At 39.2% G+C, this 23,885-nt stretch overlaps 1 protein-coding gene and 1 pseudogene across 5 annotated transcripts in view; one reads left to right on the top strand and one right to left on the bottom strand.

The window, feature by feature from the left end:
* The window catches only part of DIAPH2 (diaphanous related formin 2), a 936,081-nt gene that overhangs the window by 729,151 nt on the left and 183,045 nt on the right, over window positions 1-23,885 (top strand). For all 5 annotated transcript variants that reach the window (XM_059679396.1, XM_059679395.1, XM_059679394.1 and 2 more), the window contains one exon: window positions 9,287-9,422. In XM_059679396.1, coding sequence (XP_059535379.1) covers window positions 9,287-9,422 — 136 coding nt within the window. The remainder of the gene's footprint in view (window positions 1-9,286; window positions 9,423-23,885) is intronic.
* On the bottom strand, window positions 12,102-13,407 carry LOC132224584 (cytoskeleton-associated protein 2-like; annotated as a pseudogene).

Genomic DNA, 23,885 nt, shown 5'->3' with positions numbered 1-23,885 from the left:
GAGTGTGGCTCTTCCACAAAATACCACATGCGGGCGTGCACATAGAGTGCGATTGAAACTTGGTGGCCCATGTGCAGAAGTCGGTATTTTGTGGAAGAACCACACTCAAGGGGCCAAAGAGCCGCATGTGGCTCACAAGCCATGGTTTGCCAAGGCGCAGTTTGCCAACCACTGGCATAGAGCATTGGTATTGACCAACTGTGGAATAATCTGATAATGAGTAGAGGCCCAGTGCATGAATTTGTGCATGGATGGAGTCCCCCCTGATTGGGGTGGGGGGGGTGTATCCGGGGCAGGGCCAGCCAGATGGAGGGGATGCAGTGGTTGGCAGGCCGGCCCCACCACCTGGTCGAACTCTGGTCAAACTCCTGGTAGAGGGGACAATTTGCATATTACCCTTTTATTATATAGGATAACCCACCACCATTCATTGAACACAATACCAGGCACTGTGCTTAATGGCTTTATGTGAAACTTCTCATTAAATTGCAAAACAACTCTCAAGTCCAGGTATTTCATAGATCAGGAAAGGAGGCTTGGCTCAGTTAAGTAAATTGCCCAAGGGGTGAAAGCATGATTGTCACTAGACAGCCAGATTTAAACCATATCTCTCAGCCCTTAAAGGCCATCTTGTGTTCACAAAGGTGTGCGGTTCTACTTTGAAGGTTTGGATTATGGGCCCTCAATTAGAGGAACAAAATAAATAGGCCTCTTTCTCATCATTGTTTTTATCCTGGGCATAAAAGTATAGGTCAGGAATCTTTAAAAGTCTTCTCAATAGGATGCATAAAATATGAAGCTATAGAATCATCATACTTATCTAGGAAAGATAGAGACTTACCAGGTCTGCAGTTCTTTCAGTTAAATTTGGTGTTCTATGGTATTTTCAAAAGAAATGATTAAAAGAAACATTTTAAAATTTCGAAGTGGTTAGCATAAAGCAAAAGAGTTAAAAAAAAAAAAAAGCCCAGTTTGATTAAAGCTAAGAGAAAGTCGGATGCTAGGATAGTTCAAGGTAAAAGATGTGGAGAGAATTTCACCTGTTTCATTGAGCTTTCATGAAAAATAATATCTCTATGACACATGTTTAGTGTATAAAAAGATTTTCAATATAATATATACCAGGTTTCTTTATATTGTTGCCAAATGATTTGACTCAATATCATTTGCGAATCCTTCCAACATCCCTGATGGATGAAGAAACGCTCAGCAGTGCACTGTGTGCCTCTGGCACCGGAGTTATCAATTTGTTCACCAGGACATTTCCAATTTACATTCTTTTAAGGTTATGTGACTCTACTCTCATACAGCTTCTGATACTGCAATGAATTGCAAGGCTTTCCAAGTATATTCACACAGGTTCCCAGGATGATCCAAAACCCCAAAGAGAAGAAAATACATTTCTAGACTCTTATGAGGGTAGACTGTGTCAAGATGCTACATTTCTAGTCACAGATCACATCCTCCTGGCTTCCAAACAAGAGGGAGGGGCTTGTGCAGAGTAAACCATTGAAAACACGTGGTCATTTGTGTTTAATGACCAAATTCTTGCTGTTCAAACTTTCAGATGTTTCTACTACACACGATAATCAGCGCCACCGTGTGTGTAGTGAGCATTTCTTCTGTACCAGGCATTGTCTTCAGTGTTTTACATAAACACAACTTCCCTTAGTCTATTTAGCAACCAAGTGATTTGAGTATCTCCGCTCTGCACATGTGGAAGCCAAAGCTCAAAGTGATAAAGCAACTAACTTGTTCAAGGTCACACAGCTTTTAGGATAAATGACAGGAGCTTGGATTTGAAACCAAGTTTACTCGACTCTAGGATCCAATTTCCTTACTAATGTCTCCATTCCTCCACGCCTCAAAAGTACCTTTGGCTTCCAGCGAGATCATAGTGCTTGCTGAGTGCTTCTGTAGTCAGCCCTGGATAGTAAGCCATTGGAGACGATGGAAGGAAGAATGGTTTTGGTGGTGGTGGTTTTTGTTGTCATATATCTTGTTAAGATTGGAAGATGCTTCCTTTATGTAGACCTGCCATGAATGAGGCTGGCATTTGAGCCCCTTGGAATTTTCTGAAGTTTCTTCCATTTCTTAAAGCTTAACTGTAATAAATGAGAGGTCTTAGAATTTACATAGGTGCTTTTTTTTGCATATGGCATTTTTAGTCCATAGGTTTCATTTGTTAATTTTGTACAGCAAGGGAAATAAGATTTTTAATTTATTCATATTTTTAGTGAGGCAATAGAGATTTCAGTGAGAGATGTAAAATTATATATTTCACAATAAATCCTAGAGACATCTGTTATATTTTGCTCCTTTTGTACTTCTTACTGGCTTTTGAAAAATAGATATGCCAGTAAAACTGAGGCTTTGTTCTGTGACTATTTCTTATCTTATTTGAGGTTACTACCAAAACACTTTCTCAATTAGCATCCTTGTAACAGAATGCAGTTCTATACATTGACAGAATCTAATCAGTTGGCTTTCTCAGCCCAATAAATAATAATTAATGCTTACTTGAGGATGATAATATTCATATGTTAGTGTTTTAAAATGTTTATGAGGGTCCTAGCTGGTTTTGCTCAGTGGATAGAGCGTCACCTGTGGACTGAAGGGTCCCAGCTAGGGTCCCAGGTTCAATTCCAGTCAGGGGCACATGCCTGGATTGGGAGCTTGATCCCCAGTTGGGGGCTTGCAGGAAGCAGCCGATCAATGGTTCTCTCTCATCATTGATGTTTATATCTCTCCATCTCCTTTCCTCTCTGAAATGTAAAATACATAAATAAATGTATGTTTAGTGAGGCTCGGCAAATATAAAGTGTTACTAAATTATTTAAGGTGTTGTGTTGTTGTTTTTTTAGCCTGGGCTTAAATTTGCTCCTGTTGCTTTTATTCTTTAAATTATTTGGGTTCTGTTAGTAGGAATGAGAATGAAAAGAAAATATCTCATCCCTCAAGGGAATTCTCTCCCCATCAGATTTCACTTTTTTTTTTTTTTTGAAATGTGTTATCTTTCACTCTAGTAAAAGTCAAGATTGATGATATGGAACCATCGTTAAGATTTGCCTTTCTCTTTTAATATTTTTTCTTAAAGAGAGAGAATTAAACAGGCCTGTGTTTCCCACCCCTAAGTTGTTAAAGTCAGAGCTAAAGTATAAAAACATCAAGAGGAATAGGGGCTTCTTTTAAGCACGAGGCCGCTTCATGAAGACAGAACTGGTGGCATCAGGACCAGAATTATACTTCACAGTCTGTGTGGCTTGAAAAAATATATGTCTCTGTAGATGCTTCCATTCCTTTTCATTACTGCCAAACCACAGAAATTATTTTCCTCTTCTGTTTTGATCTCTTTAGAATCACACAGGCCATTTCAAAGCATGTGCTTGTTTTGTAGTTCAGTCTATTTCTGAAACATTTAAGATGTAAACTAAAGGGCCTATTACTTGGTCTGTTTCATCATTGACTATATCTATATTTATGTTGTTTCATAGTGCCAGTTGCAAGCCTCCATTTTTATAGAAATTTAATCTATTCACATCTGCCAGATTTCTTCATTAGCGAGTCTTCTGATGTTTTTGACTTATTTCCTTCTACCCCAATTGTATCAATTTAGATATAAACAATTTTTTAGTTTTACTCCATTTTCAAGAAATAAAAAGGAAAGGAGTATATGGAGAATGCTACAGAAATAGTATGATTCATGTCCATGAACCTTGGAATGCCTATCAGTAATCTACATCAGTACTTCTGTTCTCAAAATATGGCTTAGATTTGGGATTTTGTATTTTTATAATGAGTCTACTGTTTTCATTAGAGGATCTTAGTCTGTGAAAGGATACCTATAAAAAAATCAATAGTCTTGGGAATAGAATTGCCAGATTTATCAAATAAAAATAGATGCCCATTTAAATTTGAATTTCAGATAAACCCTGAATATCTTCAGTACCAAGGTGTCCCAAATATTACATGATTGTTTTAGTATAAGTATATCCCAAATATTATATGCATAATGAATAATTTTCCTACCAATGAGTCCCAAACATTACATGAATTTTGTAAGTATAGCTTAAGTATAGTATGGAATATACTTAGACCACAAAGATAATTCATAGTTCACCTGAAAGTAAAATGTAATTGAGTGTGCTGTATTTTATTTGGCAACTCTGCTTGGAAGGCATCATGGTAGTGTAAGTGAACACATGTGGTTTTGGCACTTAAGTAACTGGGTAGCCTTGGGCATCTCACTTAACTCACCTGAACCTAAGTTTCATCATCTGTAAAATGAGAGAAAATAATAGATATTTGCAGATTTTCTATAAAGACTAGAAAATATTTATTTAAAACACCTGGAAAATAATAGAGTGTCATGAAAAAGTAGCTGTTATTATCAGAACAAGGAAGAAATACAAATGGAAGGTACCAGTTTTTTTTGTGTGTGTGTGTCTTTTTTTTTTAGCTTCATAATAAATAACAGCACTCAGCAGTTAAACAGCTCATTCAATTAATAATAGAAGAGTCCACCTAGACGTTGGTGACTATATACCAGATCAGAGATTTGACCAATAATTTGACCAATAATAAAATATACACAAACATTAACCTTCCTCCTCTCCTCTATTACTTGCCTGTTATGCTACTTACCAAAGGTTGCATAACTTATTAGTATCAGCCTGAATATACGTTGCCTTTTCACATTGTCTTTATTTTAACTAATTCACATTTTTATTTCAGTCCTCTTTCTCAAACATCAATTTTGTAAAATTTATTGAGATCTAATTTACATATAAAATGCAGCGTTTTGAAGTATACAATTCAGTAGTTTTTATTATATTCACAAGGTTGTGCAACCAACACCACTGTCTAATTCCAGAACATTGTCATTAACCCAAAAGAACCCATACTCAGTAGTAGCTACTCCACATTTCCCCCTCTCCCAGCCTCTGGCAACCACTAATCTAATTTCTGTTTCTATGGCTTTAACTGTTCTGGATAGTACTTATAAATGGAATCATGCCACATGTGGCCTTTTGTGTCTGACTTCTTTTACTTAGCATGATATTATAAGGTTCATCGATGTTGCAGCATGTGCCAGCACTTCATTCTTTTTATGATTGAACTAGAGGCCTGGTGCATGAAATTCGTGCATGGGTAGGATCCCTAGGCCTGGCCAATGATCAGGGACAATCAGGGCCTTCCAGCTGCACGCCAAGGCCTTCCTTCCGTGGCTGCTGGCTGCCGGCTGCCAGCCGGGGCCTTTCTTCATTCTGCGCCACCCCCTGGTGGTCAGTGTGTGTCATAGCAAGCTATTGAACTCCCATTCTCCCCAGTCAAACTCCTGAGGAGACAATTTGCATATTAGCCTTTTATATATATAGACTAGAGTCCCAGTGCACAAAAATTTGGGCACTGGGGGGTGGGGTCCCTCAGCCCGGCCTGTGCCCTCTCACAGTCTGGGACCCCTCGGGAGATAATGCCCTGCTGGCTTAGGCCTGCTCCCAGGTGGCAGAGGGAAGGCCCAATCTCTAGGTGCAGCCCCTGGTCGGGCTCAGAGCAGGCCCGATTGGGGGGTTGGGGCGCCGCCCCCTGTCATGCACAGAGCAGGGCAGATTGGGAGGTTGCGATGCCACCCTCAGTCACGCTCAGGGTAGGGCCAATTGGGGGATTGGGGCACTGCCCCCTGTCACACTCCAGGCAGGGTCGATGGGGAGGTTATGGCGCCACCCCCTGTTACCCACAGAGCAGGGCCAATCAGGGGGTTGGGGCGCTGCCCCCTGTCACTCACAGAGCAGGGCCCATCAGGGGGGTTGGGGCTCCGTAACCTGTCACGCACAGAGCAGGGCCCATCAGGGGATTGGGGAGCTACCCCCTGTCACACACAGAGCAGGGCCAATCAGGGGGTTGAGGAGATCCCCCCCTGTCACTCACAGAGTAGGGCTGATAGGGTAGTTGGGGCACCGTCCCCTGTCACACACAGAGCAGGGCGGATCAGGGGGTTGGGGCGCCACACCCTGTCACACTCAGGGCAGGGCCGATGGGGAGGTTATGGCTCTACCCCGTCACACACAGAGCAGGGCCCGTGGGGGGCGGGGGTTGGGGCACCGCACCCTGTCACACACAGAGCAGGGCTGATCAGGGGGTTGGGGCGCCGCACCCTGTCACACACAGAGCCGCAGGGTGATCGGGGGGTTGGGGAGCTCCCCCCATCAGGCACAGAGCAGGGTTGATCAGGGGGTTGGGGTGCCTTCCCCTGTCCCGAACAGAGCAGGGCAGATAAGGAGGTTGTGGCCCTGTTCCCTGTCACACACAGAGCCGCAGGGTGATCAGGGGGTTTGGGCGCTGCCCCCTGTCATGCTGATCCCGGTGCCGGGAGGCCTCTCGGCTCCGCTGATCCCAGTGCTGGGAGACATATTACCCTTTTACTATATAGGATAGAGGCCTGGTGCACAGGTGGGGGCCAGCTGGTTTGCCCTGAAGGGTGTCCTGGATCAGGGTGGGGGTCCCCACTGGGGTGCCTGGTCAGCCTGGATGAGGGGATGATGGCTGTTTGCAGCTGGTCACACACCCTTCAGGGTGGGGGTCCCCACTGGAATGCCTGGCCAGTCTGGGTGAGGGGCTGAGGGCTGTTTTCAGGCTGGCGGGTGACTGAAGCTCCCAACTGCTCGTTTTTTTCTTTTTTTTATTCTGGGCCGGCTTTAGCTCTGGCTCCAGCTCTGAGGCCTCTGCTACTGAAATCAGGTATCTGGTTTGTTTGGGTTCTATAATCGAAACACTGCATCAACTCCAGCTCTGAGATCCCGGCTGGCTGAAAGCAGGTTTCTGGGGTTTTGTTTAGCTTCTATATTTGTAACAATGTTCCAAACTCCAAGCTCAGAGGCCGGCAGCGGCAGGCGGGGAAAGTTGGAGTCCTCCATCACTGAAGCAAGCAAGCCTCATGTTAACTTCAAGCTGCCTGGCTGCCGGCAGCCATCTTGGCGGGCAGTTAATTTGCATATCGCCCTGATTAGCCAATGAGAAGGGTAGCGGATGTACGGCTAATTACCATTTTTCTCTTTTATTAGATAGGAAAATATTTCATTGTATGGCTATTTAACACATCTTCTTTATCCATTTATCAGTTGATGGACACGGGTTGTTTCCACTTAGTGACTCTTAGGAATAATGCTGCCATGAACATTCTTGTACAAGTTTTGGTATGATTATGCTGAGGTTGAGAAGCCCTGCTCTAAAATTCTATTTCTGTTATTCCAGCTTCTTTTCAGTGGGGATCTTTGAGGCTGTCTGCAGGAGCCAGAGCATTTTGTTCTCTTAACCTAATGTAAGAGGTCCCAGCCTTATGGGGGCAGTGGAAGGGAGAGGTACCAATAATTCTTGCAAGTCAGGAGATCTTTTTGAAAGTGTTTTCAGGGTTTTAAAAACTATTGTGCATTCTAATATGAAGAGAAATATTTCGATACAGACACCTCCAGGCAAAGTCTTGTAGATGTGTTCTTGTTATTGAGTCCTTTTCTTTAGGGTTTCTGGAACAAAATAGTTTTTGTGAAATAGTTGGTACATACTATGAAGTATATTTAATCAATCATAATGAGAAAAAAGAAACAGAACAGCTTGATGGGAGAAACGTGCAGTTATATGTCTCTGTATTAGTGAATTTTTCGACTTCAAAGGAAGTTAATATTGTTATTCCAGCTGATCAGTTCACTTCAACTTTATCCCATACTATCTACTGGAATATAATGATTCACCTGAGTTCCATAAATAATCTATCTAAAATAAAATAGACAGTATCTTGAAATATGTTGCAGCATTTATGAAGATATTGTCATGTAAAAAGCTATTAAACTTGCAGGTATTGCTTTCTTGTGATAATATGGCTGATTATTTCATGCTTTGCACCATTAGATATAATTGTTACTACCACAACCACCACCGCTGTTATTATCATAGACTCAGTATTCTAAGCACTATATAAGTGTATCTCATTTTTTGTCACAAAAATCTTATGAGGTAGTTTTTTTTAATCCTCACTTTGCAGATAAGAGCATAAGGTGCAATAATGTTGTAAAATACTTGCTAAACCATATTTCCATATTAAACATTTTCTTGTATACCAAAACTGTTTCTTATTTCAACAACAGAGAAAGTATGTTTATTATTAAATCTGTAAACATTCATGTCCTGAATTTTCTGGCACCCTAGGTAATGTTAATTAAAGCCTGAGTTATTTCTAATTTTTTAATGTCTTACGGTTATTGGTTCTTGTAGCTTATATACATACCCGGTGCACAAAAATTTGTGCACTCAGGAGGGCCCCTCAGTCCGTCCTGTGCCCTCTTGCAGTCTGGGACCCCTCGGAGGATGTCCACCTGCTGGCTTAGGCTCACTCCCTGGGGGATCGCAACTAAGCTGGTGTTGTGTGTTTCCTTCCCACGTCCCGCGTGGGTCAGGGTTCAGGAACTGGAAGCAGAGCTGCACACAAATGAGAGAAAAAGACACGAGATAATTTTGCAATATTGGGGGACCAGGCAGCAAGTCCCGAAGGACTTTCTCTGTGCTCAGACCTCACCAAGCTTTTATTGATCTGGGATGCACCCATAGCATAGCCCTTAGGCAGGTGACCCCCTAGTAACAAGCAGACTAGCTCCTCAGCAAGGATTTACATAATAATAAATGGGGGAGTAGTTTCAGCTACCACTGTCTGGACAAACAGAGGTGGTGCCTAGCTCTGACCTTTGCTAAGGCTTCAAAGGCACCCAGCCTTCAGGGGGTTCTCTGTCTACGCTTATCAGATAGTGAAGGCAATAAACAGTTTCCCACAAGCTGGCAGTCAGACATCCCTCTGGCAGCCCGGGAGCTCTCGGGGAATGTCCACTTGCCAGTGGGGAGCAGGCCTAAGGTGCAGTCGGACATCCTTAGCTCTGCTGAGGAGGCGGGAGAGGCTCCCGCCACCACCGCTGTGCGGGCAGCCATCAGCCTGGCTTGTGGCTGAGCATAGATCCGCCTGTGGGAGCACACTGACCACCAGGGGGCAGCTCCTGCATTGAGCGTCTGCCCCCTGGTGGTCAGTGTGCGTCATAGTGACCAGTCATTCCCAGTCGTTCTGCTGTTAGGGTCAATTTGCATATTACTCTTTTATTATATAGGATATAGCTTGAAGCTATTGTAATACTTTTCCATTTCCAGACACCCATGTGCATATGTGAATATGTAATTATAAAATTGTAAAACTTCTCCAATATATATAAGTAATGAAAGGATTTTTGTTTAACTTTTTAAAAATGTACAGGAAGCAGTAAAAGAAAACAACAAGAGAAAAGAAATGGAAGAGAAGACTAGGAGGGCAAAGCTTGCAAAAGAGAAAGCTGAACAAGAAAAGCTGGAACGCCAGAAGAAAAAGAAACAGCTCATTGATATAAACAAAGGTATGAAGTACTTCCATGTTTTAAATGATCTATAAAGTGCAAAATAATTGCACTTAATTTATTTTGGATTATGAAGTTAATTGTATTATTGGTAGAAAAATTCACAATATTATTAATTACTTGTGTTAAATTCTCTCATGAAATTATCTGCATTGCTTGTCACCCTACACTGAGCACTCAGGATTTTTGGCAACCAATTCAAGGTAATATGTTGTTGAAACAGTCTTTTTCTCTTTGTTATTTTATTTTTTTGCCAAATTATGTTCCAGATGAGGCAGTGGTGAGGGAAGAAGGGGGCAAGATGAAGAGTTTACTGGTATGGGGAGATGAGCTCCAATTATTATAGCTCCAATTTTCATTTTGTTGACACAGAGCAGCAATAATTAACACTCTTCCTAGGGGGCTTGAACATTTCAAGTCATAATTGATACCGACAGCACTATTATAAACAGAAAAAACTAGGGAGCAGCATCCTGCTCAGCTGTGAGCCTAGAAACAAAATGCTGGTATATCCACGTATTATAAAGTAGTTGTTTTGTTGGTTAGCAAGGACGACCATAGATTAAAGGTAGTTTTTTTTTGTTTGGTTTTCTTTTCTTTCTACAGAAGAGAAGGTAAATAAAGTAATTGGCACCAGATAGCCACCCCCTGAAAATATAAGAATGAAAAAGCATAGTCTTTGCCACTTAAGGTTAGAGAATTTAAAAACAAAGCAAAATCAGAGCAAGATACAAAACAATATGATCAATATGGACCCCCTATTTCTAAATACAGTGATAGTCAAAATCGTAAGCACTGTATAATGTTGAGCATGTGCCATGTGCTGTTCTAAGTCTTTCACATGTTTGAAGTAAATTAATCCTCATAACATCTCTATGAGGTAGGTATTATTATCTCACTTTCCAGATGAGGAAACTGAGGCTCATAGAAATTAAGGAACTTGCCCAAGGTCACACAAACAGAAATTATTAGCACCAAGATTAGAATCCAAGCAGTCTGGCTAGGGAATCTCTTGTAAATGCATTGTCAAATAATAATAATAACCACAAACAAACAAAAAACATGTAGTGCTTGCTATGTACCAGGAAATTTCCTGGGAGATTTACATATGTGAACATATTTAAGCCTTATAAAATCTTATTAGGAAAGTGCTACTATCTCATTTTAAGATTAGAAAACTAGGCACAGAGAAGTTAAGTAGCTTGCTCAAGTTCACAAAGATAGTAAGAGATAGAACCAAAATCTGGACCTAGGCAGTCAATGGCCCAAGTTCATTAGTAATTATTATTATATATTTTATTATAATTATTAATAAGTATCAATTATTCTGTGGTAATATTTCTAAATGGCTAATCTGAAATAATATCTATACCCATTAAGCTTATCCTTCACAACATTAGAATGTACAAAAATGTTCAGGAATTGACTATAGTTTATGTTTTCTAACCATGAAATAAATATAACAATTTAAAGAACTACAAAGTAGACAGCTGAGGTAAAATAATAGTATCAACATCATTTAGCAATCTTCATAGAATATGGTCTTGTTCCCACACCACACCACACCCCCCTCCCCAAGTATTTATCAACTTTCCACTATTTTCCTAAAAACGTATCTATAAAGAAAAAAAAGTGCCTATAATATATATTCTTATTCACCAAGATTTTGTTAATTACCTCTTCAAATAAAATTGAAGACATAGGATAAAGATCCAAATAACTTCTTAAGCACATGCTTGGCTGAGTGGTCTGAACATGAAAGACACACTTTAAAGATAGGATTTATCTTTGTGTGTTGTCACCTTATCTCTATTTATAGATCAAATAGCAAACTTCACCATGAAGTTCTTGATTTGTCGCCCATATGTTGCAAATACTTATTATTTTTATTTATTGTAATATTATTTTACACCGCGTATGTGTGTTAGTCCTTATAAATATTTTTCAATAAGAAAGCTTCTCATTGTAAGTGTATAATCTTTTTATTTAGATATTTCAATTTATTGTTTACATATTATTCATAGTTGAAAAAGTAATTATAATCCCACTCTCTAGAACATGAGAAAACAATGGAAGGTACTGTTATACAAATGGAATATATGAACGTAAATGGTATATGTGATTTTCAACCACATTCATATTACACAGTTTTAAAATGATCTAATCTCTTACAATGACCAATTACTTATTTGAAAACATAGAGTTGATTGAGGATATATGCCACCTAAGTATCAGTTCAAAGACATAAACAATTTTATTGGTGGTACTTATTATGTGTGAAGAAAAGAACTGTTTACAATATATAACTATCATGTTTCAGGGGACATGATTTAACAGTTAAGTTTTTATATTACAAAGCAAGTTTAAGTATTAATTATTTTAGAAATAAACCACCGAAACTGGAATGATATTTAACTATATTCAAAGAAAATGGTAAATTAGCTGACAAAATTTACCTACCTACTAGAGAAAATCTTAATCTGTTGAGATAGACAGTGTAGGTAGGATTTAGCTTTTTGACACACAGAAAGCAACACCTGCTATTATGTGAACGTTAGTTTAAAAAAAAAAAAAAGCTTACTGCCACGAATACTTAGGTACTTGGCCAACTTCTGACCTAAGAGACATATGAAGCCACAACAAACAAACAGAACACCCCAGGAATAATAAAAACCTTCTTTCTTATCATAGCTTTATTTCTCTTCTGTTGTTTCAGTCTCCAAATACATCTGGCACAGCGCTGCATTAGGGCCGTATATAAGCGCATCAGTCTCATCTCCCAACTCTGTTAACTGTTCCAGGGAACACACACAAGGATAATGGTCTTTTAACATATCTGGCAATTTAGAAGTCTTGTCTTGAAGACGTTGAAAATGTCTAACTGGTGTCAGAAACTGTAGCTCTTTAAATGTAGAATTTGTTTTGTCCAATTGCATTTTCTTTTTTACATTTTGCAAGAATGGTGTAGTAGACACATTCTATTTAATTAAGGAACTCTCCCTAGTTTCTGCATTGGGGGTTTTAACATCATTGGTTATCTTGCTCTTTTTCGCAATCTTGAAATACCACATTTCTATGATGTTTATTTTCCATTTCAGGTTTTCCTGACTCTAGATTTGTTCTTCGGTTGAACAAGTCTCCTCAAAATTTTCTCCAAATGTAACTTTTTCTTGACTCTTCATTGTTAGAGTATATCCAGTTGCATGTTGCATTTCTTCAGTAGGCCAAGCTCTTGCCAGAATGGCCTTCTCTTAGATTGTGATAAGATTTCCAATAGAACTTGTAAGTGCTTCAACACGTGCATACCCAATATTTAGCAAGCTTTTTTTGGCATTTGAAATATTTTTAATCGGCCCATTCAGTGTGTCCAACATTTCTTCTTTGGGGCATCCCTCATTAATCAGCTTTAGGCCTTCACAAAATGTCCTGTTTACTTTTCCAGGAAATAGTCGGTGTTCATCTTCTGACGTGGTAGTCCAAAGGACCTAACTGATTTTTCATTTCCGGTTCAGGCTGGGGAACTACTGAGCTAGGAGGATTTTTAGCATTCTTCTTTTGCTAGCTCTCCACTCGCTCAGATGAGCTTTTCTTTCTTTGCAGTTTCTTTGGGATGAACCCATCTACATAATAGGTATCTCATCTATCGATACTTGCTTTTGCTATAGTATGTCCACGCTGGTCTTTGGATTTTGACTTTTCTATCCGTTTGGTGTTAGAAAATGAAGCAGGCCTGGCTGTGATTTCAGATGTGATGCTCCTTGATATTTTCTTATTTCTTTTTACTTCCTGAGAAGAGCTGGGTTTGACGCTAAAGAAAACTATTTAATTGTAGTAATTCTTTCTCATGAGACCCTTTCCAAATTGCAAAGGTTCTACTGATGCCTTGTTTCAGGGAGCCCAGGGTACTATGGGTATTGTTGTGGTTTTCTATATGAATTGAGCTCACATTGAACAATTTGGCCACAAGCACAGAGTTCTTGAGCATGTTAGCACCTTGCTTTAGTTTCCTGTGGTTACTTGTTTCTTTTTATTATTGTTTTAATGTGAAACGCTTGGATTAATGTCATACATTGACCTTGGGGCTCACCTTTAATTGGTAACAACTGCAGATCTTTATTATTATTGTCCAAATTATATGTGTCAATTGCTATAGTCGAATTGGTTAATTCAGTAGAAGGTTTTAAAGGAATATACTTTTTTCCTGTTGTAATATTATTTTTGTGCCTTGTAGTTCTAAGGACATTTTTTTGGTCCTTAAACTATTTTTAGTAATCATAATTTAGTACTGGGGTCGAACCCCAGCAGGTCCAGGGGTCCCCAAAGGTGTGGACGGAGTTGGCGAAGAAGGAATGACACGGAGACAGCGTTCAGTTGATCAGCAGCCTAGCCAGGATCTCCAGCCAAGTTCTGGTCTGGATCTCCAGCCAAGTTCTGTTCAGGGTCTCCAGCGAAGTTCTGGTTAGGATCTCCAGCCAGGTTCTGTGTCCATGTTCTCTTGCTAGGTTCTCCAGCCAGGTTCTCCAGGTTCTCCAGCCAGGTTCTGTAGCCATGTTCCCTCGCTAGGTTCTCCAGCCAGGTTCTGTCCAGGTTCTCCAGCCAGGTTCAGTCACCAGGTTCTAGTCAGGTTCTCTTGCCATGTTCTATCCAGGTTCTGTAGCCAGGTTCTGTCTCTAGGTTCTTCAGCCAGGTTCTCTCGCTAGGTTCTGTCTCTAGGTTCTGTGGCCAGTTTCTGTCCAGGATCTTTTGCCATGTTCTCTCCAGCGAAGTTCTTCTGTCTCTAGGTTCTGTGTAGGTTCTGTGTCTAGGTTCTGTCGGACATTTTCTTTATGAGACTTTTTTGTCTTAGGTTTCTTCTTGGACATGATCCTCAGGTGTCATCACTCTCTGGTTGCTACTGGATAATATCTGATTTTCCTGTTTACATGCAAAAAAAGTTTTTCTTTTGAACAGATGTTCCTTGAGTTTTTTTCTTTGCTCTCCAAACACAAACTGGGCTCTCTGACTCAGAGGAAGCTGCGGGTCGTATGACACCGCTGGGGCGCTCATCGCAGTGCAAGGTCACATGTGGTCTTAATTAAGGTGAAAAGATGCTGAAAAGAAATGATAATTAGAACAGCAGTGCGTGTCAAGATGGAACTCAGTGTCAGTGAGCTTCTCAGTGTCTCATAAAAAACGCTGTTGTTAACTAGGTGTAAGTCAATTACAGACATTCTGAGAACCTGGGAGGAAGCATGGTAGAGCTACACAAAATGTGACTCCATGGGAGATGTTAGAATGCCGTACAGTCAGAAAGTGATTTAGAGAACTTTAAATGTGTCCAATTAGAACAGTGCATTCCACTTGCCATTGTAGGAACATTGTAATCTTACTTTCCACTGAATGAGAGATGACAGAATATTTGACTGCCATTGTGAGATACCTATTATGTAGAGCAGAGATTTTCAGTCTTTTTCATCTCATGGCACACAAAGTAATTACTAAAATTCTGTGGCACACCAAAAATATATATTTTTTGCTGATCTGACAAAAAATAGGTATAATTTTGATTCATTTCACACTGGACAGCTATTGTTATGTTCGCTGTTGTCGTTTTTTTTTAATTTGACAGTCTAAAGAAAAAGAGGTCAGTGCCCCTGATTAAATTGTCAATTATTGCATGTTTTAAAAATTCTTGTGGCACACTGGTTGAAAATCACCGATGTAGAGTATAGACATACTTCAGAACATGTGACTAGAGATGCACATCATTGGAACCAAGGATCTTAACTAAAGTGAAGAGTCCCTTGGGTAAAGAAAATCACTTGAAAATTACAAACAATGTACTATTTCTGTAAATATCATTTTCAGATCAACTTAGCAAACTGCAAACCTCTCTCTTTTAAAAAAATATCCTGTGACCCCCATATAGCTAATAAGTAACAACAATAAGATATATTTACCTGGCATGCAAAATTATGTATATCATCAAGAAAAAAAATATTTTAGAATTTACTTATTCAGAAGAACAGACTAAAGCAAACACAAAAGGGTATTTCTGTAATGTAGATGTGATCAGAATTAAGTAAAAGTATCATGAAAACCAAGCAGCCAGAGGATTATATCTTTTAGGTTATATCTGTAAAAAAAAAAAAATACCATGTTTAAGGCTCCATTTTGAGAGCATTGGGGATCAGGAGGCAGAGGCCAGGATAAGAAATAATATATTTTAATCATGAATGAAATAAAAGGCATGATTATATGTGAAATAGTCATTTTGTAAACATTAAGTAGTATGACTGAAAAGTTATTAAAGCCGGCATGTCAAAAAGTTGAGACCAGCCCTAGTTCTGCCACTTACTAGCCTTATGCTTGTTCTGGTCCTTCATCTCTTCATGCCTCAGTTCCTCATCTATAATGTAGGATCATGACATTTCCCTCCTATAACAGTTTTAGTGAAGAGTAAATGAGTTATTTAAGTACAGTATATAACATGGGGCCCAGAGTATATTTGTAGCTACTGATAATTAGTCATTTTGTGCAATTGAAAAATCTCAAAAAAAACAAAACAAATTCAAGACATAGTCCCAACCCTCCCGTGATTTACAGTTTTGTCAGAGAGAGAGAGAGATGTAGAGGCTGAAAACTCTTTTCCAGCAATCAAGCTTAGGTTCATTACCTGGGGCCCTGTGAATTAGACTGAAAAAAGATGGATTATCAAGAAAAACAGCAACACCAGTTTATTAAATGCATGCATTACCCAAGGAGGCGGGAGCACTCGGTGATGAGCAACTCAAAGGGGTTGTTAGAACTTGGGCTTATATAACAGCTTCACAACAGAAAAATTCATTTTCAAAAAGTTTTAAATAAAACAAGGGAAAAGGATTTTGAGTTTCTAGAGGGGCAAATTGTGAGAGGGTAAATATATGGGGAACTAATGAAGGTGAGGGCTAGTTAATAACGTTTTGTCTGTAGTGCCTCTGATGCTGTCTCTGAACTACTCAGGTATATCTAGAGTTGCTTCTGATGATTAACTTCCGTCCTTCCTGGTACAGAGGAGAAGAGGGACACCTTTACAAATATATGTCCTGTTTTTAGGCAAGTAGGGGGCGGGTAGAGAGCTCATCTTGTATTTGTTGCTTCTTATTGCCTTCCTTTCAAAATAATCCTCCTGCCAAAGTGGCATATTTTGGGGTGACATAGTCTGCTATCCTTCAGGTGAAATAAATCTGAACCAGCAAAGTGTAAACTGTGTACTAATAGATAACAGAGATTATTTAGAACTATCTAAAAGGGGAAATACGCCCTAGCTGGTTTGGCTCCATGGATAGAGCATTGGCCCTCAGACTGAAGGGTCCTGGGTTCAATTTCGGTCAAGGGTATGTACTTCAGTTGCAGGCTCAATTCCAGGCTCTGGTCAGGGTGTGTGAGGGAGGCAACCAATCAATGTCTGTCTCTCACATCAGTGTTTTTCTCTCTGTCTCATCCTCTCCCATCCTCTCTCTAAAAATCAATATATCCTCAAGTGAGGATTAACAAAATAAAATAAAAGGGGAAATTAATGAAGTTTGATAAAATAATATAAAGTTTCATGGAAAAGGCTAAGCATAGTCTCAGGGCATATCAGTAGAACTAGACACTGAAGGATGGGTAGTATTTGGCTAAGCAAAGGCGAAAGTGGTCAAGTAAAAGAGAATAGCGTCAGTAGTAGTGCACGTCAGCACGTAAGGCATCAGGCCTCATACAGGATATGTTTAATGGCCCATAGGAAAGTACATCAAAATGATTAAGAAGATAGCTCTTAAGTTCAAGTCCCACATCCACAAATGACTAGCCATATAATCTCAATTTACTCATCTATAAAATGGAATAATAGTGCCTTCCTTGTTATCGGGACAGCTAAATGAGATAAATCACAGAGACTCTTGTTATTTATACTATAGTCCAGGGGTCCTCAAACTTTCTAAACAGGGGGCCAGTTCACTGTCCCTCAGACCATTGGAGGGCTGGACTATAGTTTAAAAAAACAACTATGAACAAATTCCTATGCACACTGCACATATTTTATTTTGAAGTAAAAAAACAAAACGGGAACAAATACAATATTTGTATTTGCATGTGGCCCGTGGGCCGTAGTTTGAGGACCCCTGCTATAGTCTGTCAATTATATGTTGACATCTTTGGTTTCTGATAACTAGTTCAATGTTCAGTAAATATTTTCTTATATTGTCATTGCAGGGAAGTGTTTAAATTGGAAAACTGTTGGAAAGGTAGGGAGACTGTTGGAAAGATTGTGAACAGCCTTCCAAGTCACACGGGAGTTGTGTTGTGATGAGGTCGGAGAGCCAAGGTGATTGTAGGAATTTGTTCAGAGATTTCCAGGACAGTGAGCCAGAAGCACAAGAAAGGAGAGGTGACTACAAGGTAGATGTAGTTGGAAAAGGACAGTGAAAGGTGAGAAGAAGAAAAAGAATTAGCTCATACCTTATTCTGTTTTCAAAGAAGGAGTTTAAACCTGAGGCAGTTTAAGAAGGTGGTAACAGGAAGGAAATTTTCTTATAACAGTAGTTTCTAGCAATAGATTCACTAATAGCCAAGATTTTTTTTCTTTTAAAGAGCAGCTTATTTTACCAATATATAAATATGCATTGATATTTTTGACATATTGGGTTATTTCATTCATTCAACCAACATTTATTGCACCATTTCCCAAATAATTATAATTAGAGCATGCACAGTAATACACTATTTATTTAAATGTAAAATTGAGAAACCTAATTTCATTGCAGCAAGAAATATGCTAAATCAATAAATGTACTCTAAAATGTGTAGTAGTATATAAACTATGCAAAGTACTTGGTATAATGTATGTTCTCCAACCTTTGATTATATTAGTATAGATTATAATTAACTTAGGGACCACGAAAAATAAATTAATTAATTCTGTAGGTAGAGTAAGGAGGCTTATCAAATATTTGTAATATTTGTGAGTAAATCTCTTTTCATGTTTATCTCTTTTCAAATTGATTGCAAGGACTGACTGAGAATAAGCAATAAAAAGAAATGCATTTTTAAAAAGGTTGTTTTGAGATTGGAAACTCCAGTGTGTTTTGTATGCAAATATTATTTAATCAGGAACAGTGTTGTTCCTCCTTATATAAGATTATATGGAAATTAGAATTGCCTAGTTTCTTGTAGGATGATAATAAAGAATGATCTACTTTAGTGAGATCTGATGATAAGTCAGTCTTCTGAGAGTGAATTAGCAAATTTTAAACAATAAACCTAAATATTTAAATTCTATGATTAGTGGTGGATAGAAATTTTTTCTCTGTTTTCTAAGTTTTAAAAGAATTACATCTTGTAAGTAAATGAGTTCATTTTACATTACATTATTTTAAGCTGCATAGGTCAAAACTGTATTTCCTAATGTCATACCCTCTACATTAAATTACAGTAACCAAAATTATATATTAGAATACCCATAATTAATGGAATTGATACTGGTAGTATTAAAGCTCTCCTGAGAGTATAAATTATTGAGACAATATAGGTACCATCAATCTGGCATATTTCACAAATGCTTATGAATGGCTCATAGATGCAACTGCAAAAGCTAAACAAAGCTTGTAGACTTTGTGGGTCTAGACCAGGGGTGGGCAAACTTTTTGACTCGAGGGCCACAATGGGTTCTTAAACTGGACCGGAGGGCCGGAACAAAAGCATGGATGGAGTGTTTGTGTGAACTAATATAAATTCAAAGTAAACATCATTACATAAAAGGGTATGATCTTTTTTTTCAATAGTTTTATTCATTTCAAACGGGCCATAGTTTGCCCACGGCTAGTCTAGAAAACAAAAAAAAAAAATCATTGACCTAATAAGCCTTATCTACGAAGGAAAATAATATCTGGCTGATATTTCACTTATTTAAATTGCCTTGCTCCCTACATTAGCAAACATTTCAAGAAATCTATGTTAATTCACTGTCAGAAATTTTCTGTGTTCTCTAGGTTTGTTTTTTCAGTGGAGATTTATGGGGCTTTTTCACCAAAAAAAAAAAAAAAAAAAAAATCATCACAGTAAAAATTTGCACAAGTCTTTAGAGGTTTTAGCAAACTAAGTTATTTAGTATAAATGTGGGGCTTTGTTATTTTAATGAAACATCCTTAGCCCGTTTTAGGTAACATCATGCCACACTACTGCAATTCATTCAATAAACACTCCTTGAATTTCTGAGTTCAAGTACTGGGTTAAGGCATTGAGGTATAAGAGGAGCTCCCACAGTAGCAACCATCCAATGGTAAAGCACATCCTGTTGGCTGATTCTGATGACCCTGCGACATGTCATCTCAGACAGATCTTTCATTGGGTTAGCTTTCAGGCCAGATGAGTTCAACCTTTTCCCCCTTGGAGCCAAACAAACCTGAGTTCAAATTCTGGCTCTGCACCCTAAACAATGTAACTTTGGGCAATTCACCTCTGTGATCCTCAACTTCCTTGCCTATAAAAACAGGGGAAAGAAGGGCACCTGCCTCCTAGGAACTTCATAAAAATTAAATGGGAGAATACAAATCTCTTAGCACTTGCCTGGCACATAGTAGCACTTAAATGTTAAATGTTGTTAGCCCATTCATAATAATAGCTATTTCAATGAACAGATCCAGGAAATCTATTGATGGCAATAATCACTACAATAAAATCTTGGTGACTAGAATGCCTGGGGAAGAGATGTTTTGATTAATTGGATTTTACAATTATGCTAGAGGCCTGGTGCATAAAATTTGTGCACTGGGGGGGTTTGTCCCTCAGCCCAGCCTGCACCCTCTCCAATCTGGGATACCTTGGGGGATCCCTGTGGGATTGGGCCTAAACAGGCAGTCAGACATCCCTCTCACAATCCAGGACTGCTGGCTCCCAACTGCTCGCCTGCCTGCCTGCCTGATTGCCCCTAACTGCTTCTGCCTGCCAGCCTGATTGATGCCTAACTGCTCCCCTGCTGGCCCAGTTGCCCCTAACTGCCCTCCTCTGCCAGCCTGATTGCCCCCAACTGCCCTCCCCTGCTGGCCATCTTGTGGTGGCCATCTTGTGTCCACATGGGGGCGGCCATTTTGTGTGTTGGATTGATGGTCAATTTGCATATTACTCTTTATTATATAGGATAGAAAGCCATGTGTATATCTGTCTTTATTATCCATAATTTTTATGAACTCTATTAGTCTACAACCCTCCTCCCACCCTCCCAACCACCTCTCCACTCCCTCCCAGTATTTTTGGCTTTGCATTTTATACAGATGAATGTGCAGCATATAGTGCTTAAATATAATTTTGTACAGATAGGCAGCATGCAAGGTATAGACCACTGGTTGATCATTAGGACTTTGTTTTTGTCTCTGAACCATTATCAGAGCATCAGGAATGGTTGCGTACAGGCATCAGAGACTTGGCTTCCTCTGTCCTATTCCAGAATGCCCTCTAGCTTAACTGAAGGTGCTAGTTATTTTTTCCTGTAGCCAATTTGAGCCACTTACCATGAGTAATCTTTTTCTGACCTCATACTAAAATAATTAAATTTCTGGCACCAGCTCACTGGACGTAACTGCTAATCTCTCATGCTATCTGCGTTAGCAGGAAAACATTTTTCTACATCTACTAAAAATATTCTTTTAAATAGGAGACAAAAATAAATATGTGAAACGAGATAGGTAATATACTTTAGATCTCATTAAGAGTTCTTACAGTCTAAATTCAGAAACTCGGATTTGCAAAAACTATCAGAGCTGTCTTCAGTGTGGTGAGCATTTAGCAAGATTTCATCGGTTCTCAGGTGGAAGATGAGTAGTGCTGGCAGTTACAGACCAGCTTTCCTCTGCAGTGTGCGCTCTTTGCCACGCGCGCCTTATGTAACTATGCTCGGCAGAAACCCATGAAAATCCTGGAGCGGGTGGGTAAAAACAATCAAATTGGCTGCCTGAGAAAGGACCAAAACACATTGTAGGTGGCCTAATCACTTCTTAGAAACATATTTTGGTTCCATATTTTAATATTCTTATTAGAGAAAAGTATCAAATGAATAACAGCTGTTATAGACCAACATCACAATTAATTTGGCTCCGTTCTCAGTCAAATGCGTTTAGATTCATGTCAGTAATTACACCTAACAGACTCATAGAACCAACAAACTGCACTGAACCCAACTGAGTCTCTAATGACTTCTTTTTTTTAATTATATTTGTTCCACCCACATTGAATCCCTGAGCCCCTGGGCTGCTTCAGAATCAGGGTAAAATCTATTGTTACACTAAATATGCAAAAGGATTATTATGGATGAAAACCTTTCAGTGATTTTTAATTTAATTCTACAAGTATTTATTGAGTGCCTACAGCGTGCTGAGCAGGGGTGACACACCCTAATCACGCTATTGTTGTCTGACAACTCAGCACTATTAACGTGCTTAAGGGGTTGCTGTCAGCCTTTCTCCCTCTCTGTGTCTCTCTTCTGTGAGAAGTAACGGCTCTTGATGCATATGTATGCATGTGTGTATATATCCACTCACACAGGACAATGGGTACCTTATAACATCTGCCTTTCACTTTTTCCCAAATGGTTTACATATGGAAACTTCTATTTTTATGTCTAGTCGATCCTCAGTTGCTCCTTTCACACATGAACGATCTATAACAGACTATCGTCACTATTCAGTGGGAAAAAATGAGGGGAAAAAAACCCATATCTTAGTTTAAGAAAACAGTTATGCCTTTGTTATAATGCTATTAGAAAAACATTATAACCTAATCCCGGAATACTGATTGTCATCTAAATGAACAATGGGTTTCATATGCTCTTTCCTAATAGCTCAGAAAATGATGGTATGATTCATTTGGGAAGCAAAAAATAACATTCCTTTTAAATGTGCAATTAACTATGGATGACATAATACTTTTATTTGTTTGAACCAGTGTTGGAATCTGCTTTAAGTGCACATTGTGTAAAAAAAAAAAAAATTCTTTTTTTATCAGAGGAGATATGTCAGAGCTCCTGAATTTGATTTAGCCTTTTCTGTTTGCCGAGCCCTGGACAGGGCTGCCTAGGAATTACTTGGAGCATCACTAAACAGGATGGAGGGGTATGGGTTCAGGGGGCCGCAGGACCAAGGTCCTAGGGCAGCAGTTCTCAACCTGTGGGTCTCAACCCCTTTGGCGGTTGAACGACCCTTTCACAGGGGTCGCCTAAGACCATCCTGCATATCAGATATTTACATTACGATTCATAATAGTAGCAACATTACAGTTATGAAGTAGCAACAAAAATAATTTTATGGTTGGGTCACAACATGAAGAACTGTATTTAAAGGGCCAGAAGGTTGAGAACCACTGTCCTAGGCCGTTCTTTTCAGATCTATATGATTCAGTGTTAGAAGAACCACATTCTCACAGTATGGTGTGTTAGACTGTGTTGTAATCTAAAAGTCAAAATGCATTGTTTTGTTTGGTGTTTAGTCTCTCATTTTTATATCATAACCCCCATCTCAATTTTTAAGCTACTAATTTTATGTAGTTGAGTGAGGTTGAGGAAGTTTTTCAAATTCCCTGATTATCTCACCAATATATGTGCATTCCTGGTTTGAGTTGCTACCTCCTTTGATTTTCTCGAAAAGTATTTCTGCGAAAGGAAAATGTGTTCCCTCTAGTCCTCTTTTGTCAAAAACCCTTCGCACTTGCTTTCTTTTGCCAATTGAACCTTTTTTTGAAATGCATCAGTAGGGAGAGCTTGCCTGGCGTTTGCTAGACAGGAGTAGCTGTAGGTGCATTTAAACAATCCAACTGGAAAAGGGGATTTTTCTCTTTTTATTTGAAAACAATTGAAAATGAAAAGTGTGTGTCTCAGGATAGAGTGTTTAACCAACCTAGTTCTACTGAAATTCAGTATGGTATATGAAACTGCCTCCCCTGTGTCTTCCCCCGTGTTTAGAAAGAAGCTTTCATTGTTTGAGGTAACGGGTTCTGAGTCAGAGCTCTCTCTGGCATAACCGGCATCCATTATGTTGTTAGGCCTTGTTGTACTTTTCTTTGCGTCTCTTTTTCTTCACTCAAAAAGTCAGTGCAGCTTTGTTCTAAGTGCTATCTGATCATGTTTTCTTTAAAATATGGTTTTTTTTTATTGATTTGAGAGAGAGAGGAAAGGAAAGGGAGAGAGAGAAACATCGATAGGCTGCCTCCCACACTCTTCCTACTGAGGATCAAGCCTGCAACCTAGGCATGTGCCCTGCCTGATGGGGAATTGAACCAGGGTCCTCCTGGTGCACAGGATGATACCCAGCCTACTGTTCCACACCGGTCCGGGCAATATCTGATCATATTTAGAGGAGAAATGGAGATCGCACTATATAAATGGACTATGACTACATTAGGCTTTAAGTGTAACCACAATCAATCCCCCACAGTATATACAGCCTGTAATTTCAAGTAATCTAGTGTAAACTATAG

The sequence above is a fragment of the Myotis daubentonii genome, chromosome X, assembly GCF_963259705.1.
Source record: "Myotis daubentonii chromosome X, mMyoDau2.1, whole genome shotgun sequence".
Classification (NCBI taxonomy): domain Eukaryota; kingdom Metazoa; phylum Chordata; class Mammalia; order Chiroptera; family Vespertilionidae; genus Myotis; species Myotis daubentonii.
The sequence above is the reverse complement of the archived record's forward strand: the minus strand, read 5'-3'. Positions and strand labels throughout refer to the sequence as shown.